Source organism: Phaenicophaeus curvirostris, chromosome 2, assembly GCF_032191515.1.
Source record: "Phaenicophaeus curvirostris isolate KB17595 chromosome 2, BPBGC_Pcur_1.0, whole genome shotgun sequence".
NCBI classification, from domain to species: Eukaryota; Metazoa; Chordata; class Aves; order Cuculiformes; family Cuculidae; genus Phaenicophaeus; species Phaenicophaeus curvirostris.
In genome coordinates, this window is record NC_091393.1 from 121,413,351 (window position 1) to 121,432,104 (window position 18,754).

General features: G+C 39.1%; 1 protein-coding gene across 2 annotated transcripts in view; it reads right to left on the reverse strand.

Moving 5' to 3' along the window:
- LDAH (lipid droplet associated hydrolase) overlaps positions 1–18,754 on the reverse strand; it is a 102,283-nt gene that overhangs the window by 35,479 nt on the left and 48,050 nt on the right. For both annotated transcript variants that reach the window (XM_069850721.1, XM_069850722.1), the window contains exon 5: positions 5,471–5,711. In XM_069850721.1, the coding sequence (XP_069706822.1) occupies positions 5,471–5,711 (241 nt within the window). The remainder of the gene's footprint in view (positions 1–5,470; positions 5,712–18,754) is intronic.

Consider the following 18,754-nt stretch of genomic DNA (forward strand, 5'->3'; position numbering starts at 1 on the left):
TATAAAATGAAACTTAGATAAACTGATGCTCTGAGATGCAGGTCAATGTACAGTTCTGCTGTTGATCAGCTCTGTGATGCTGGGCAATAGCTAATTGCTTGTCTGGAATGTCAGGTCCTTTTTAGAACATGCTAGCACTGTGTTTGAAATAATAAAACCTAAATGAGAATATAATGTGTGACTCCCCCTTGGCCTTGTGTGTCTTAGTGGAGAGCTTTAGTTTCATACAACAAAATCAAAAGAGCTTTGTCTTCCCTGCTGAATGTAGAGGTCCTCATCGTATCTTCTGTTACTTTTAGGAGTTGAGTTTTAATTTCAATGCAAGAAAGGAACACCATTGCAATTTAAAATCAAGGAAAAGTAAACAAAATTTTACCTATGTAGTTACATAGCTTTTAAAAATACCCTTTAGTGAGTCAAAGTCCTCTTATTTCACCATTTCAGGTGAATTTGTGTATCAAGTCCTTACCTAATACTTTCAGCACTGTTTTCTTAACTCAGAGGAGCTATTGAGTGCCATGCATACAACACCACAGACTGTCCTTGCCAACATATTTCAGTTAGATAGGTGTTTCTACAGCATTTTATTCCGCAAAAAAAGACTTTCCAAAAATTTCGCATCTTACTTGTCAGGAAATGAGGTGGAGATGTAAAATTCATTTTCAAAGAAGGTAGGAAGCAAGCAACAGAACTCTCACTAGAAACCAGCTGTAAATTCATCAGAGCTAAAGCATCTGACTGCCCTGGCAGCAAGAGTAAAGGCTGCATGGGTAATCCAGATCCCATTGTTTTCTGATGACTGCAGCGAAATGAACAGCCAGTAGGTACAGAGTGGGATTTATCTCCTCTAATTTTAGGTGTCTAGTAGAGAGAGGTTCTCTTTAAGGTCAGTGAAGAGAAAGAGTCATCTGTAGGGTATGATTCACCAAACCTGCTTTAGATACCAACTATTTAGACAGTATAATGGCTACTGTAGTCAGATGAAGATAATGTCATCTTTAAAATCTCTGTGATTAAGAAGAGAAAATTGAAGCAGAAACAGATCTCAAGACATGACAACTCCCAAGGCTGCCATAATTCTAACCCAGAATGAAATCTTGCTCCCTGGAGATAAAGTTTTATAATGACTTAATGTAAAAGCTTATGTTCCTTTTTCATAGCAACTGGAAGGCTCTGTTTCACTGGCTTTTGATACAAATGTATCTCCCAGATGCCATCTGACAGTTCTGCAGATTTTATCCTATGAGAAAGCTTTTTACTCTATGACACTTCGGGGACGTAATTTTGCCATCCTGTACAGCCCACAGAGAGAAGTAGCTACTGCTGGGACACAAACCTCAATATCTCAGTTGGGACTCTCGTTTCTGATGCAGTCCTGTGGGTGTAAGAGTGGAGTGCCACTGCCACAGCCTTTTTTTCTCTTTAAAATGAGGGAAATGTAAACACTCCATATGAAATCTAAATATCTCCACGCTTGGAACAAGATAAAATTTGAATTCAAACTCTGAAGCTTAACCTTAGTTCCTTGTCTTCTTACATCTCTTGGAAATCTATAGTCTTGAGCCTGCACTCGCGTGTCAGCCTATGCCCATCTAAATCCCTTGTTTCAGATTTCTGAGCCCCCTCCTTCCCAACCTGCCTAAATTGCACAAAGCAGACCTCTCTCTGCCCCAGATCTCCTGCTCTCCAAATAGGTTAAACAAACAGGGAGATTCCTCCAGGGAAGTCACAGGTTCAAGATCACAAAGGACACACGGTGTTTGGACCAGTTGGAGTTTTTTTCTTGCTATTGTGCTTATCTGTATCTTCACTGTCATCCAGACGTTAACCTCTGACCCGCGAGCCCGCCTCTCGAAAACGCCTCGCGGTGTTTACCCATTATGTCATGTCTGTGCTTTTGTGGAAATTTCACAGAAACAAATGGAGGAAGTTTGCCAGTCAAACGGCCGGACAATAAATCCTGTCCCGTGTAGATAGGGTGGTTTACTGTCACTATAAGTCTGCTACTGGCATCTGTCACCAAAGAAATATTTACAAATTTCAGCGTGCTGGAGTGCCAAAGCATTCCAGCATCGCAGCACTGTACATGATTTGTAGAACAACCACCACTGTGCTAGATAGGGGTATCCTTGTTTTGTTAGCCTGAATAAACAGAGTGACAATGTTTCAGATAAGTCAAGGTCACTAATGTCCAATTTTTTGGTCTATTCATCTCCTAGGCTTGTGAATACAAGTACCCCAATGCTAGTTTGTTCATTGTAATGCTTTTTGTGCACTAAGACATCTTTGCTAGAGGTTTAATCCAGGCAGGCAAACTGCCTTCAGACCCCTTTGCTTATTTCTAACAGGGCCTTTATATGCCTTCCAACTATGTCTTCCCATCCTTCCTCACAACCTATATTCTTTACAGTCCCTGATGTCTCTCCTCTTTCTGCCCTTGGGGACAAAACATTATATATCATAGAATCATAGAATAGTTTGGGTTGGAAAGGACCTTAAAGATCATCTAGTTCCAATCCCCTTGCCATGGTCAGGGACACCTCCCACTAGATCAGGATGAACAAGGACCCATCCCACCTGGCCTTGAACACCTCCAGGGATGGGGCAGCCACAACTTCCTTGGGCAACCTGGGCTGGGGCCTCATCACTCTCATAGTGAAAAAATTCCTCTTTATGTCTAGTCTAAATCTGCCCCTTTCCAATTTATAGCCATATTACGTTACCTTTCTGCACAGCGTCATTGCAATGGGTTCTACTTCTACGTACCATCACCTATATTGTTAGGACAATGGAAAGATTAGTTTTTGCAGAGGTGAAAATAATTTGTAACAGTGGGATAAACAGGTAATATAATTCTTACTTCACTGACTCTTGCAACCAAGGGTCCGATTCCGCTGTCACTGAATGGAGCTTTTCACCCTCAATGTCAATGGGAGCGGCACTCGGTCTTACAGTTCCGCTATAATTAAGTTTTCAAATCTCATTTCCTTTCAGAGGAGAGAAAACATTGTTGTGACTAAGCTTTGGATGTGGTAACAAATCCCTGGCAGGATGGTTTGTTTTAATGGGCATATTAGTTTTAAGGAAATTCTTACCATCTTTTCTGCCCTTAATCACAGCTTTTATTACAATTACAGTAATGCAATAGATGTACATGCCAAGGGCAATATGGGTATTTTTAATGAGTTGACCTGCAACCTTCATGGACAGGAGAAAGAACTTCATTTGCTGAACATTTCTGAACTGTATCTAGCAGTTTATTGAAGGGACAAGGAATCAATCAAACCCTGGAGGTGTTTAAGGCACGGGTGGACGAGGTGCTAAGGGACATGGTTTAGTGTTTGATAGGAATGGGTGGACTCGATGATCCGGTGGGTCTCTTCCAACCTGGTTATTCTATGATTCTATATTTACCAGAAATTTAGAGGCTTCACTAACTCACAGATGAGCCATTCGTAAGACAGGCTCGGTTTTTGTGCTAGGTTTAGCAGATTTTTGCTGAATGATAACATTTTCTGTTGCCGGCAAACAATACAAGAGAAGGTTAACAGGCAATATCCGGAAAGCCCTAAGATTATAATACCACACATGTGGTCCTGAGTCATTGGGCTGTAAAACTTCATCAGTTTCCAAAGATGAAACCAAAGAGGAATTCTGCTTGAGAGAGATGTTATCGCAAATCCAAAGGAACTGGTTGCATCAATAAGGTCTATTTATGCAAGTTTTACAAGACATTGGCTCGCAGGGCTTTTCATTCCAGTATAATGAACTCAGTCAATAAATTTAACATAGGCAGAGATCACGTCTCATGAGTACAAGAGCCTCCAACCTGGTTTCTTGCCTCAGTTTACCTTAAAGCTTGGACAGGTCAGAAACTGGTGCACACAGAAAATTACAACAGGCTGACATGCAAACATCAACTAGGCTCATTCACCTGGGGACTAAGGAGCTTGGAGAGTCAGGCTCCAACTGCAGCACATAAAATCCACTCTGTTAAATTATTCCTGCCCTTACTGTGGTCTGGGCCAAACAGCGCTCACAAACAATGGCTGGCCACGCTTTTTGGAGGTCAACGCAGGCCAAGGACCTTTTCCAATACAACCCTGGATGTGGGTAACCTGTTTTGAGAGGTAAAAGTTTATCTGTGGGGACCAGAGAAGGATTCCTGGCTTGTGGAGATGTGACCCCACAGACCTTCACATACCTTTCTCTGAGACCAAATTATCAAAGGAAGAAGCCTGAAAGCTTAGTGTACCTATGACTGCACGATTGTTTTCTCCTCTGTCATTAACCTGCCATAAATTAATAGGAACTGAAGGAACAGATCACAGGACTCCTATCAGAAATTCATATTGTCAACTGACAGCCTGACTCTGTCATGCAGAGCGGAGCAACTGTCATTATAGCAGGTTTGTACAACATAACTGGGGCTGTCCAGGTCTGGCAGTAAGAACCTTCACCCCTTCATCCTGCTTTCAACATCTGCACAGTCCTACACTGAGCCTCCAACAAAGACCAACATATCCACAGATATCCACAAAAGTTACAGGACCTCACTGCAATCACAGTTACTCTGGCACATCTGTTTGGAAGATTATTAGGTAAAATTTAACTGATAGAAGACAGAGCACAACTGGAAATGTAGGAATGTGATTTTATTACTATTAATGCAATCAAAACTTCCTTCTTGGTATTATTACTGTGTTAGCACATCAATTCTATTCCAAATTGTTTTCAACTGCTAACTTAACTAAAATACCTGGAGTACAGTATAACCCACATTCTGGTTTTCATTCTAAACCTAACATAATTTACTGACATTACTGCCTTTCTTAAAGCTGTTTCTTTTGCTAGAATGTGTAAAATATGCATACAATATGCACTGCAGGAATGTTAATCTTCTAGCTTTCTCCATATGCCCAGAAAATGCTGAAATTCTTCCGTGCATAAAGTAACTTCTGTGTGTCTTTGTAGACTGAAGACCCTTTTCTGAATTTACCAATATTCCAATTCAGATGACAAAATCTATACAGCTGGTTAAATCATAGGTTTAAAAACCAAAAAGATGTAAAGAACCCTTTGTGAAAGTGATTACTCATTTATTTTCACCATTCAGCAAGAATGAAATGTAAAAAGAACACATAAGTAACATAAACTGGATTGTAGAACAGTTTTTTACTGTTGTGAGATGCTGTTTGTAACACAGATCAGTGTTTTCATAAGAAATGCATATTCTTTGGGGAAATAATTGATTTGTTATTTTCCCCTAAAGAATTTTTTTTCTCCTCCGAATTAACTTATTAGAGGTTTTCCTGTACCTGTGGTCTTAATTTCAGAAAAGATTAGACCTGCCCTTCAAAGCTCAGGTTAAAACCTGAGCATCAAAAGCATCAAGCTTTTGCCCACTGAACATTTACTACCTGAGAACAACACAAAACTTGAAGTAATTAAAAAAAGAAAAGGTGCTCACCAATGCAGTCCACGCTGAAGAGATTCACAGAGGTTGTTATGGAAGATTCGTCACAGGTCTTCATTCCTCGCAGCGCAAATCGCACCAGGGAGGCTTTGACTCCCTCTGGTAGAAAGGAGAGCAGGTAGACGGGCATGTACAGAATGTAACGAAGTTTGCACAGCAAAGGGGTCATGAGCTTTCCTTGAGGGGACTGAGCCATACGTTCTATCGTCGGAAACAGCAGCACAGAGCGAAGAACCTGTCAGGCCACAAGAAAATGACTGTCAGCAAAGTCCTACAGCACCACATCCTGCCTGGGAGAATGAATTTTCAAATGAGTCTCCGCTTGAATCCAAGCTGGGTTTCCAGGCGTGTGGCACCTCAGACACGTAGACATGCTTTGTGGTGAGCCCAGGTTAAACTGGTTAAAGGACAAAGCAAACAAGAACGTGATTATGAGATGCTCAGTTCTATGGGGTTTGAAATAAGCGCCCAGGAGGGTGAGCACAGCCACCTGCTCTGGGAGGACGGTGACCCCAGCAGAGGGCAGCAGGCAGGAACCATCACTGCAGCCCAAGCAGAATTCCTGTGGCAGAAGGACACTGCTTTGTATTTCATCTGTTTTCTCTAAGCAAACCAACCAAATAATTTTAAACATGTCAGCCACCGTGACTGCAACTTTACAGTTCAGCTACACATCTGGTTTTCAATCTGCGGTTCTGTATACTCAGTCAGAACAAGAATCTTAAGCACACAACCCCTTCACTAAGACAGGTACAATAACACACAATATTGCTTTTTATATCTTATAATGAAAGAGACGTATTCTAATACTGCTAATTATTTTTCATTATGATAACAGAATAGACTGTAGCCTTACAATGGATTGAAATTAATTTTTAAAAGCCACTCAGACTAAGTAAAGAGAATTAATATATCCACTCTCAATTACATTTCAATGTTAAAATCAAACAAATATTCTAAAAGGGTAAAATCTGATCTAGTGGGAGGTGTCCCTACCAATGGCAGGGGGATTGGAACTGGATGATTTTTAAGGTCCCCTCTGACCCAAACCATTCTATGATTCTATGATATCTATCACTTTTCCTTGGAAGTGAAAACATATTATAAGAACTTGTATGTGAAAAACCCTCAAAGACACACAACTAGAGTACCTATATAAAAGTATCAAGAGATTTTGGATATTCCACTTGCAGATAATTAGATATAAATTGCTGTGCTTTGTTCGTGACCCAACATAAAAAAAATAGGTGTAGTAATATATGTCTGCTATGTGCTGCATGTCTGCTATGTCTTCTATGTATTGCACAAAGTATATTAATATTTTCATAAAAATCGTCTTTCCTCTCAAATGAGACTCAGGATGCCACTGCATCTGCATGAAACACTGCTGGTCTCAGTGGGTACCCAGGTAGAAGGCTGGGCTGGGTAGAAGGATGTAAGCATCTCCTGGCCACCAAGAGATGCTCACAAGATCTGAGCATAATAACACAGCAAACAGAAGAAATTAGGGAGCTTTCAGTAACTTGCCATGTCGTACTTTCCCTAGTATTTTAAAAGCAGACTTTGAAAGTTCTATTTATATCAGATACAAAATCATTTTAAGAAATCCTCCTTTCCAGCTGATACTACTTTGGGTTTAGACAAAGAAAAATACATTCCCAGGGAAATCAATCCTGGGCCTCTTTTCATTAAGAGCAACCAGCAGCTGAAGTATAGGAATGCCAAGACTTGTACTAGGTTATATGGTAGTTTCGTGATATTTCAGCTACGAGCTGAACTCAAATTGTTGTGATCTAAAGCAGATTTGACCTGTGTTCCCAGGCACACATTAATCCTTTTACATTGCAGTTTACAGACACAGGATTAGTTGCTTGGAGTGCTGCACTAACCACTGGGGGAAGTTGCTAAACCTTGGAGGAAAAAGGACAAACGGAGAAAGCTGTTACAACATCCCGCGTATTCGTGCATTTTTAAATGGCACAAAAATTTAAAAGATGTTGTTAAGTTGGAGGATAATCTTATTTAATTTCTTTCTTTTGTTAATATTTTGCATATTATAATGGTGAAATGTGAAATTTTCAAACACTTATCAACTACTTCTTGGTCTACTGTGAGATTCCCAAGACAGGATTTTGAAATGTGAATTTGCCCACAGTATTGCTTAAAGATGTAGAACAACTTCTTTGAAATACAGCTGTGGATACCACAGATTTAACATATTTTATTATAACAATAACCATGTTCATAAAAATGTACATCATACTTGTATCTTGAAATAAATGAAGTGGAAATATACTGGTAAAATGAAGGAAATCAATTAGGTTGAAATGCTCAACATCAGTTATTAATTTTTTCCCTGTCAAATCCCAGGATCTCACCCATATGCAATTTACACTAGCTTAAATCAAGTAGATGGCACAGAATTATATTTATGTTACAACTTTCAGAATTATTTTAAGACCAGTCTTTTTAAAGATAGAAGACATCGTATAGCATAAGCTATGAATGCCATGGTGTATACTGCTAAGTAACAAGTAAAGGTTTATTTATCAAAACACTTCTGTGATAACAATCAATCAAAATAACAAAAATGTTACACACACTTAGAGAGAAAAATCCAGATTTACCTGGTTTAAATTAAACCAAATTCAAAATGACTCGTATTGGTTAAGCACATGGCAAGGCAAAGCAGAGCTGGGCAACTGGAGAAACTAGACACACAGACTCAAGTGGATATGGGGACTACTGAAAAGACAGTCAGCGAATCTACTGAAGGCAACTAATCCCAGGACCACGAGTTACAGAATCACAGAATCATAAGGTTGGAAAAGACATCTAAGATCATCAAGTCCAACTGAAACCCCGAGATCTTCATCCCTTTGTTCCTTCAGCACACACCACAGTAGAAAGTTGTGGGGACTTTAGGCGTTTTGCTTTAGCCACTGTTCATATACTTTGGTGTCTAGAGCTATCGGTCCATCAACTTCAGGTATGTATAACTTGGACAGTAACATTTATAACACAGAGGGAAGAGAAACTAGGTAAAATGAGCCTTCAAGGCAAAGAATATTAAATGTCTGATCTCTGAAAGCACAGCATTAACCAAAGAGCTTTGTTTAGGCAGGATCCCTGAATGAGTATGATTCACTTCATGTCACTACTGCCTCATATAAATATTAAAGAATAAACAAAGGCTTCCTCCAAACTACCCACATAAAGAACACACACACTCCTATACATCTGAGCTTTCTATCCAGATTTTAATCTATCTAAAACAAGACGACAAGGTGGCAACTGAGTACCTTCAAGTCTCCACTGGGTAACGGTTATGTCAACATGGTTTTGGATTTGCAGAAACAGTAGGGAATTCTTTTGTTTTGATTAAAATGAGAACAGAGAACAAAAAGCCAAACAATTAAATTTACAACAAAATGTTCTTTATCACCACACATTTTAACAGGCACAACCACACCAGCAACGCATTTCTGTAAAATGTTTAAAAGGTTTCTTTATAAAAAACACAAAAAGTATGCAAATCAAATCAAGTGAAAAAAACGCACACTATTATTTTTCTTTAATGCCTTCTACTGAAAGACAGCTGAAAGACATTTGTCAGCTACAATTTGATGTCTGAGTAGGTAACACTGCTTGTTACAGGGACTGGTAAAGGACGATGCCAAGGATATAACACAACACTGCCACTAACAACCAGTATTTGAAAGTCATAGAATCATAGAATCATAGAATCACCAGGTTGGAAGAGACCCACCGGATCGTCGAGTCCAACCATTCCTATCAAACACTAAACCATGCCCCTTAGCACCTCATCCACCCGTCCCTTAAACACCTCCAGGGAAGGTGACTCAACCACCACAAAGTGATACGGTTTTCAATGTCAATGAGAGCAGCTCAATACTTCTGGAATCACGCAGTGTTCATTTTGCACAAGAAATTGTGATTGGAAATTCAAGCACCTAAGGTTGCCTTCCTGAGATCCCAGGGACACCTCAGCTGGGGGCCCAGAGAGGGCTGCTGCAGCGGGCTGTTCGATTTTAATGCAGAGCGATGTCTTGTTAAGAGAAACAAAACAGGAGAGAAAAGTAGGCAAGACATGAAAAGGCAGACATTGACTGACAGAAAGGAGTAAGACTCGTCTTAATTAAAGACTGATTTCAGAAGAGACAACAAGTAGGTGAACTCATGAATTTGCAGATGGGATCTGTCGTCCCGTACCTTAGCTCCCAAGGGACAGACCGTCCTTGCCAACACCACCTTGCAGGCATGGAGATACCTCTATCAAAGTCATAGGCCAGCAAGACCTTGACTTACTGAAGAAAATAACCCTCCTACAGCATCAGAAAGTGAAACTTCCCAAGAAATAACCTACTGGATCAGTCTGCTTTAATAGCAGAAGCAGAGGTCGCTGGAGGCTCAGATCAACCTTTGAGCGGGGAAGAATTTGGAAAGTATTTGCTTCTGCCACATGACCTGTTCTTAATCACTGGGGGTGCAGAAATGGTTCATCTAAACACCAACAAAATGAACACAAGACTCAGATTTGGCAGTGATTACAACAGAACCCATGAAGAACCTCCGAGATCCCCCAATATCAAATAAGCGGGCAGAAGCAAGGAAGCAGCCTATTGCATTTTATTACCAACCCATCCCACAGTGACCAATGCTCAGTGAAGAAGCATCCAAGTACAGCTTTGTATGTCACCCACACACGCTGTAGTCACACACCTCTGCTCTGCAACAGCATCACTACGTGCATGACTTCAAATCACAGAGCTGGAAAGAAAACGAGTGAGAAAGTTTTATCTAAAATTCCTCAAGAATCCTATGAAAACCAAAAGCTCTGTCAAAAGTAACACTCCTTTTGATCTATTTCAGTTCACCCCATATATTAGCTTACTATTCCTCTGCTGTGTTGGCAGTGGAAAAGCTATATATCTGGTGAAGCCTAGTAAATTTTTCAAAGATAACATAATGATGATCTTAATGGTACTCTGCAGTCTACTCTTGACACAGTGTCATGCTAATCACAGTTTCTTTTACTTAGTATACAGAAACCTGCAGGCAAAACAACGAGGCTCAGGGAAGTATTCTTTGCTTTATTACAACAGCTATGCTGAGCAGGTTTCCAAGAAGATGCACAAGACAAACCAGAGAGCATTGGCTTGGGCTTTCCTCTCAACAGAGTGGGACTTTCAGGACTTGTCAATTTAGTTTGCTCAGTCATGAATTATGTACAGTACAGTGTATCTATAATAGAGAATTATATTTTAAAATCTTGAATATTTTCTTCTTCAGCGGTTCAAGACACCGTTTGTTTTTTCGTGTCAGCAAGCTGTCTGTCACAACTCAATATCAACAAACCCACATTATTTCATGACAGCAAAAGAACTAAAGAGTGAACAGAAGCGACAAAAAATATTTGACTACTGGTTTGAAGTAAGAACACACTGTGCACCTTCTTCTATTTTATCTTATGGGCCTCTTGTCTCTCTTGTTTTGTTATAGCAAATACGCAACAGAACAAGTATCTTAAATACAGGTAACAGAGAATTTTACCACTGAAAATTTCGAAGTGCTTTGTAAGAATTAAGTCCCACACAGAAGTCTTAGCATGCTTTTTATAGATAAATAACCTGAAAATCAAGAAGTTAGATGAGTCCATATGAAAACATACATTGGAAAAGCAGGAAGATTGAAAACAGCTGTACGGTAATTTGCAGTGCTCTGCTCTTAACTGAAGCTTACTTCTCAGGGTAACCAAACTGCTTCTGTAGAACAAAATAGCAAAAAAAAGTAAATAACCAGCATTTTGTAGAAAAGTTCGGGGTTTTTTTGTTACCAAGAATGCCACGGTGGCATAGTCTGTTAGTGACTGATTAGTTCAGGAGAGTCTTCTGTTACTGTCTTCTATAGCCCTCTCCCAACATACTGCTGAGAGGCAGGGGCATGTGCACTTTATTTCACATTTTCAATTTAAATTTTCTACATTTCCTATTCATTAGTGTCCAAATTTTCACTTAGGCATAAAATGCATTATTTTTTTTCTTTTTCTATTCCTTTCATTCCGGACTTCTCATTGTGTTCCATATAATCTGTGAGATTAAGAGACAGAAAGAAGGGTTTTTTTCAATTTTCTAAGAAAATTCTTTGCATATGAGGAGCACAATCTGCTTCCTCCAGAGCTTAATTTGTCTTCCAAGCAAAGCACAGTTAGTGCATGCAGCTCTGTGAACATGTTGTTAAAACTCTAAATAATACACTAGAATTTTCTCTGATGGGCTGAAGAAATTCTTGCTTCCCAGGAAAAGCAAACTTTTTGAGTGCCACTAACTGCATGATATCAGTGTCTGTCAGCTCAACTTTACTAAGGGGTTTTGAGTTTTCACAGCTTGAGAACAGACTGGATCAAGACTCTTGATCACAGGACCTTCTGGTAATTTTCATAGGCATACTGAAGATCAAGCTAAGGATTGAGTTCTTCAAGAGAACTGACACATGCAGGGCAGTGAAGACACACGGAGAATGCACAGACATTCACAGGCAGAATTTCTTTCTCATTATCTGAAGAACTATGGTCAATTGAGCAGAGCTACTTGATACGATCTTTAACGCTTTTGTAGTAATACATTAATTCAGACAGTAGTGCCAAAGATGAAAAATTTAAGCATGTAAGCATCAAATGTACTTTCGAGGACTAAGGACAAAAGCACAAAAGTAGTCCATGAGATCCATTTACCAGATAAACTTCTGATTGAATTTTGCTTGACAGCTTCTTGATGTTACTTATTTGTATGATTAATTCAGATTTAATATTTTCACGTCCAGAAAGCAGTTTCTAACTTTATTTATATCCACCTGAATTTATAAATGCATTGCATTCTAATATAATATAGTAATTGCATAACAATTCTACATTTTCTCTCTGTATTTATACTTGTAATATTTATGGAAGGCAGTCATATATACATTCTCTGTTTAACGAGGTCAACTAAATCAAAAGTATCCTGAGCTCCTGCCATAATTTAGGTTCCTGATTATCTTCCTAGGCTTTCCCTGAGCTTATTTACATCTGAATTTCTCTTTCTTGAATATATCTGGCTATAAATTACCTTGTGCAATAGTACTTATGCTTTTCTGTCCTATAAACCATATACCAAACTAAAACGCACGTGAGTTTTCTCCCTGGTGACATATGTCATTCATCTTCACAAGAACAATGATGGAGACCTGTTGCACTTCACCGACATGGTTTAGTGTTTGATAGGAACGGTTGGACTCGATGATCCGGTGGGTCTCTTCCAACCTGGTTATTCTGTGATTCTGTGATTCTGTGATATGCAGTGAGAAAAGCAAGTTTTTCTTACACCTAATCTCTGCAAATATGACTCATGAGATGCATAAGAGATGGTAAGTACAGAAAATAGGAAGGTAACATTTTTAAGTCTCTCTCTCGCACTTTAAAAGTCTCTCAGACTTCTAGTTCCTACAATATGTGCACAACAGACAAGGCTGCCTCCTTAAAGCTCTCTGCTGACACGGTTGGCTTCTCAACCTTCTCACTCTTGTTCCCTGGACAGATCGTCCCTCAAAGGTCAAACTGGAGCACAGTCAGCAAGAGCTGAGACAGGGGAGAAGCAGTAGCCAAGCTCCAATCAATGTCTCCTCGAGAAATCTGCAAAGCACAGCGAGTAGGAATTCATAACATACTTTTAAGAAAACAATATCACCTTAATATTGTGTTGCGTCACATCCTAAGCTCAGGTTGGCTGTGTGACAAGGGCTGTTTCCTGTTCAATGCTGTTTCCCATTTATATTTGTCTGATGTCAGGGATGTCTCTGCCCCTTGGCATCTGATGTATCCTCCTTTATTCATATTTAACTTCATGTTGTTATAGCTAATATTACAACACAGTCTAATAGATTGAGATAGTCATTCAATCCCTATTCTGGATTTGGACAAAACAGGGAAAATAAGAATTATCAAAGCGTCTGAGAGAGTGATCATTCTCGTTTCTCTGTGACCAAGACACAAACCACGCGGACCCCTCCTCAGCACTATAAAATTTCATGACTATTACTGACCTTAAGGGCCCTAGTCAATTTAGATATATCTCCATTGCTTTGAATTACAGAAGGAAGAACTTTGGAGACTACCACATGCCAGATTCGGGGTAACATAAATTCTAACGACCATATATCCATTGTTTGTAGCTATTAAGATTTATATTTGGACATACACATGAAGTATCAACTAGACCGGTTCTTCAGGAAACAGTATACCATCATATATGCTTCCTCATATATTCCACAGGGTTCTCTAAGAAACAACATACATAGGAACCTTCCCGAAAACCTCAGAAATGCATTGTTTCCCAACATTTCAACGGCATTAATTTCCTTCAAGATACAAGGTAATGAAAGAGTACCACGTAATGAAAGGACACACAGATATTTGTCCTGTAAAGTTCTGCGTACTTTTCACAACTGCATAAAGATCATTTAGTTTCAACCCCCCTGCGATGGGCAGGGACACCTCCCACTGGATCAGGCTGCCCAAGACCCCATCTAACCTGGCCTTGAACACCTCCAGGGATGGGGTATCCACAGCTTCCCTGGGCAACCTGTGCGAGGGCTTCACCACTCTCACCAGGAAGAAATTCCTCCTATGTCTAGTCTAAATCCTGCAACCAAACTCATTACATCAACCATATGAACAGTCCTTTTAAAACACGAATCACAATCAGACTTACGCAGTGTTAACTTTGTGTAATATTAAGAGTATACTAAAACTTATCCTCCAGAGTTTAATTACAGAAGAACTAAAATGGGATGAAAACAGGGATATAAGTTACAGTAGCAAGAAAGCGAAGGACATAAAAATCTTGGTAGTATCTAACTTCATCTTCTTAGAGTAAGAAAATACTTTGCCAGCAGAGCGGCTGGTCACAAGCAGAGTAAACAACAGGCAGAACCCTAATGAGACTGCAGTCCTATATCTTATTGAATGCTTCTGGTCCTCTGTGGTTCCATTTTCCTGTTGAAACTAGTGGTAAAATTTCCATCAATGAAATGAGCCTTGATTCAGCCTCCTGAATAAGTTCTGATTAAAAACACTTGCAAAACTGCCATTAAACACTTGTCATGGAAGCTAAGAACAAATTCTTGGACTGAGAACTAAATCGGGACCTTTGACAATTCCCTTTGAAATCAATACACTTTCAATCACATCTTTCAAAAGATTATCAGTATCTTTTCGAATACTTGACTTCCAATGCTGAAACCCATTTAATGGCAATGGGAGAGCAATCATCCATACCTCACCTTACAAGTGGGTCACAGCACAGGACAAAATAATCTGTCGTTTCAAATTACTTATTTTCCAGTAAGAAGTGCTTCTAAAATTTTGCCAGATGAAGCCTGAAATTCTGCTAAACACACAAAAGACTGTAATTCAGAAGTGTTCTCTACAGACATTTGAAACGACTTCTCAACAGGTCAGCTCTACATACTGAACTATTTGCAAATTATTAAAAATATTAAAAATATTAAACACACAGGCTGTTCATTACATTTACAAGTCTCACAGGGCTGAAATGCAAATTACTCCGTACTACAAATATTTGGGCAACTGAAGACTTGCCCAAAATGTTAGGAAAAAAAAAAAAGAAAAAGCCTTTTTATGGGTTAAGGTAATAATGAGAAAACTGTTCTCCCAAAAATCTGTATCTTATTGTTGGACTGAAAATAGTTTCATAGAGAAAATATTCATTGACAGAGCAGTATTTTACATAGAGAATTAAGCCCCATCAAAGTGGGCAATATCATTCCATCTACAAGGGAAGTGCCAGAGGAGACGGCCAAAATTTGCAACGGTGTGATAGTACCGGCAGGGATGGATTTGTTGCTATTATGATTAAAGCATGTAAACAGAAGAAGATTAGGAGCGGTGAGAGTGAAAAGAGAGGAAGAATAGTTTATTGGTTGGAAGAAGGGCAGGGAGAAGCTTATGTTGGAATGCAGTGTCACAGTTACACACCATAAAGCTTTCAGTTGCTCCCATTACACGAATGTCAGAATGCAGCTGCCACTTTCCAGGAGAAATTCTTTCCGTTTCCATTTTGGAAGTACAGGGTGGGATTTTTTTTTTCAGTGTAGCACTCCCATGAGATGACTGCATTGCATCTGCAGGTACCTTTATGGTACACGGACTGGTAAATGTGATCCTTGTAGACACGATCTGAAACACTTACCACTTATGATGAACCACTAATATGCCTTTAAAGTGGAGACATTGCTCAAGAAAAAGAAAACAGGTTTTCTGCTGCCTTGAACCAACTGCTTTCACAGTCATCAGCGTTCAGCCATACCTACCCATAAATCTCAAGGACAATCCATTCAGCTTAAGGAAAAGTGGTTGAACAAGGTGAATGAGAAAGCAGCCGTACAATTATAATCTCATTTTACTGATGAAAAAGGAAGGCCATGATTTTCCATCAGCGCCTCAAGATCCTTGGACTTCTATTTTTAAGTGTTCCACTTAAGATGTTTTGAAGGGCTGTATTTCACCCTTACTGGTGAAATACACTCCTTCCAGTCAGCCCTCAAAACGGCATCCAATCAACCCAAACCACAGCCTAGGAGGGTTAGCAGACAGATAAGAAAAGCTGAGCTGACATTTTATGTCAGAAGTAGTTTATTCCATGACCATTTTAACTATTCTAAGTGGCTTATTTAATGGTGTACTCTGGAGGAAGAAGAGTAGAACAGGATCTGACTTGTGATACCAGTGAAAAACACAAGGATGAGTGAGCCAGGAACTTTGCACTGAGAAGAACTAGAACACAAAGCTGAACTTTATATTTTTGTGAAAGAAAGAAACACAGAATATTTGAGATTCAAGATAGAACTTACACCCCGAAGTCTGACAGGGTATCAGAAGAAGACAAAAAAACCAAGGCAGTGAGAATTGTCAGTCAGCTCATTTTTTTTTCCAACCTTGCACTGACTTTACCAGAACTGTAAGTGTTCTTAATAGTAAGGGAAAAATACAGAATTCCTTTCTTTGCAACACTACAGACTGCTTCTAGCCTTAATTATTATGACAAATGGAATACAGGAAGGAATCTGCTAAAAGAGCAAAATTATCATACCTAATTTATCACACAAATAAAACTGGTCATCAGGTAGGAAGGGTTTTAGTGCAACTGAGAACAAGAATTTGAAGAATACCTTTCAATTGCCAATGCCAGATAATAAGTCTGAACTTTGCCAGCTGCAATTAAAGCTCACAATTCAAATTATATTTATTGAGAACTGGGTTTTGTACCTCTTATTTCAGTAAAATACACTTACAGCAGTCACACTGCTATCTTAAAATTTAATGTTTTCAAGAACAATTAGGACTTAGTGAATTCTTTTCCTTATAGAGAATTATGCTTCAGTTTGGAATTTGAAATGGAGTGGAATGCTCTTACAATTTTCCAGTGACCAGAAATGTTGTAACAAAGTCATTAGAAGCATATTTTCATTAACACTAACTGAACTTTCTTACAGAACTCCAAAGGTAACAAGTTTATTAAATAGATTTATGGTACCTGGACTTCCACTTAAATGTATACTTTAAACTGAATTTCACATGAAAGGAGAAACTCCAAAGATTTTTCTTCCAAACTGTCACAGTTAAGTAGACTTGTATCCAAACAACAAATACCAAGCATTTCAGATACTTATATATTGAAAGAAATGGAAAAGGAAGTGGATTTCTATTACATTTAATTTTGAAGATAACCTCAGTTGTAACAGCACAGAAGGTGATTCTTAAGAAAAAAATCTAGGGCTTGTTTTACTTCTCTAAACATAGGTCTACAGTCACTCAACAGATCATAAGGTATCTGAAAAGATCCATCATGGCATTGGCAAAAATTCCCCTAAATCATAGAATCATAGAATCATAGAATAACCAGGTTGGAAGAGACCCACCGGATCATCGAGTCCAACCATTCCTATCAAACACTAAACCATGCCCCTTAGCACCTCGTCCACCCGTCCCTTAAACACCTCCAGGGAAGGTGAATCAACCCCTTCCCTGGGCAGCCTGTTCCAGTGCCCAACGACCCTTTCTGTGAAAGATATTACTAAAACCAGAAATCCTAAAAAGAAAGGGAAAATAAAATTCTCATTACTTAATAGTATATTAGAAATGCCCTAAATGTAGTGATTATGCAATCTAAGCTCAGAGATCTTATACCTTCTTTGTATAAAGTATATGTCTCTTTCCAATTCCTTTCACTCTTGTAGTGAACTCTTCAAACTGGATGTACCATTTTCAGAATATAAGCTAATACAGAGGAATACATTTTTCGACTCTAAAGTAAGCATCCCTAGACTTCACTGTAAACCATGGAGAACAAACTAACATGGCAGGGTAGCAAATATTTTTAATTACAACGGTGTCCATTCTAAGTAACCTAACTAGAATCATAGAATGGTCTGGGTCGGAAGAGACTTCAAAGATCATCCAATTCCAATTCCACTGGCAGGGACACCTTCCACTACATCAGGTTGCTCAAAGACTCACCAACCTGGCCTTGAACACCTCCAGGGATGGGGCATCCATGTCTTCTCTGGGCAATATGGGCCAGTGCCTCACCACCCTCACAGGAAAAAATGTCTTTCTCATATCTAACCTAAATCTCCCCTCTTTCAGCTTAAAATCATCATGGAGATCCAAGCCAAGTCCTCCCCAACTGCTAGAGTAACTGTAGCATGTGCAATGAGAGGCATGGACTGATGAAGTGGTTCAGCTTCTTTGCTGAGGGCTCCAGATTGCCAGCAAAATTACATTTTAATATCCAGCTTCCAGGAACAGATATTGGTTACCGGGGTTATACCCATGCTCAAAGTTTAATGACATTTTTGCAAAGTCTATGTCCAAGAATTCCATAACGTCTCTTCACATGCTCCTTCACAAACAATTCTTTAATGCCCTAATTGACTTTCTCCTTTTCTCTACTCAGATTTAAATTAGCATGAAACCTGCTGATTTCTATCTCTATTGCCTTCTGTAAAAGCATATTAATTGCAGTAGGAAAAAAAAATTAAGCTGTGTGTTATATATCTTGATACCGAATTTTGATGGTTTGGTCCAACTCTCTAAAAAGCGATCTCTGATATCAAGTACTATACATACTCATCTGCAGCCAGAATTTCAGAAGGTCTCACCATTCAGCATAAAAAGTGCTTTGGGAAATTTGGCCTTCA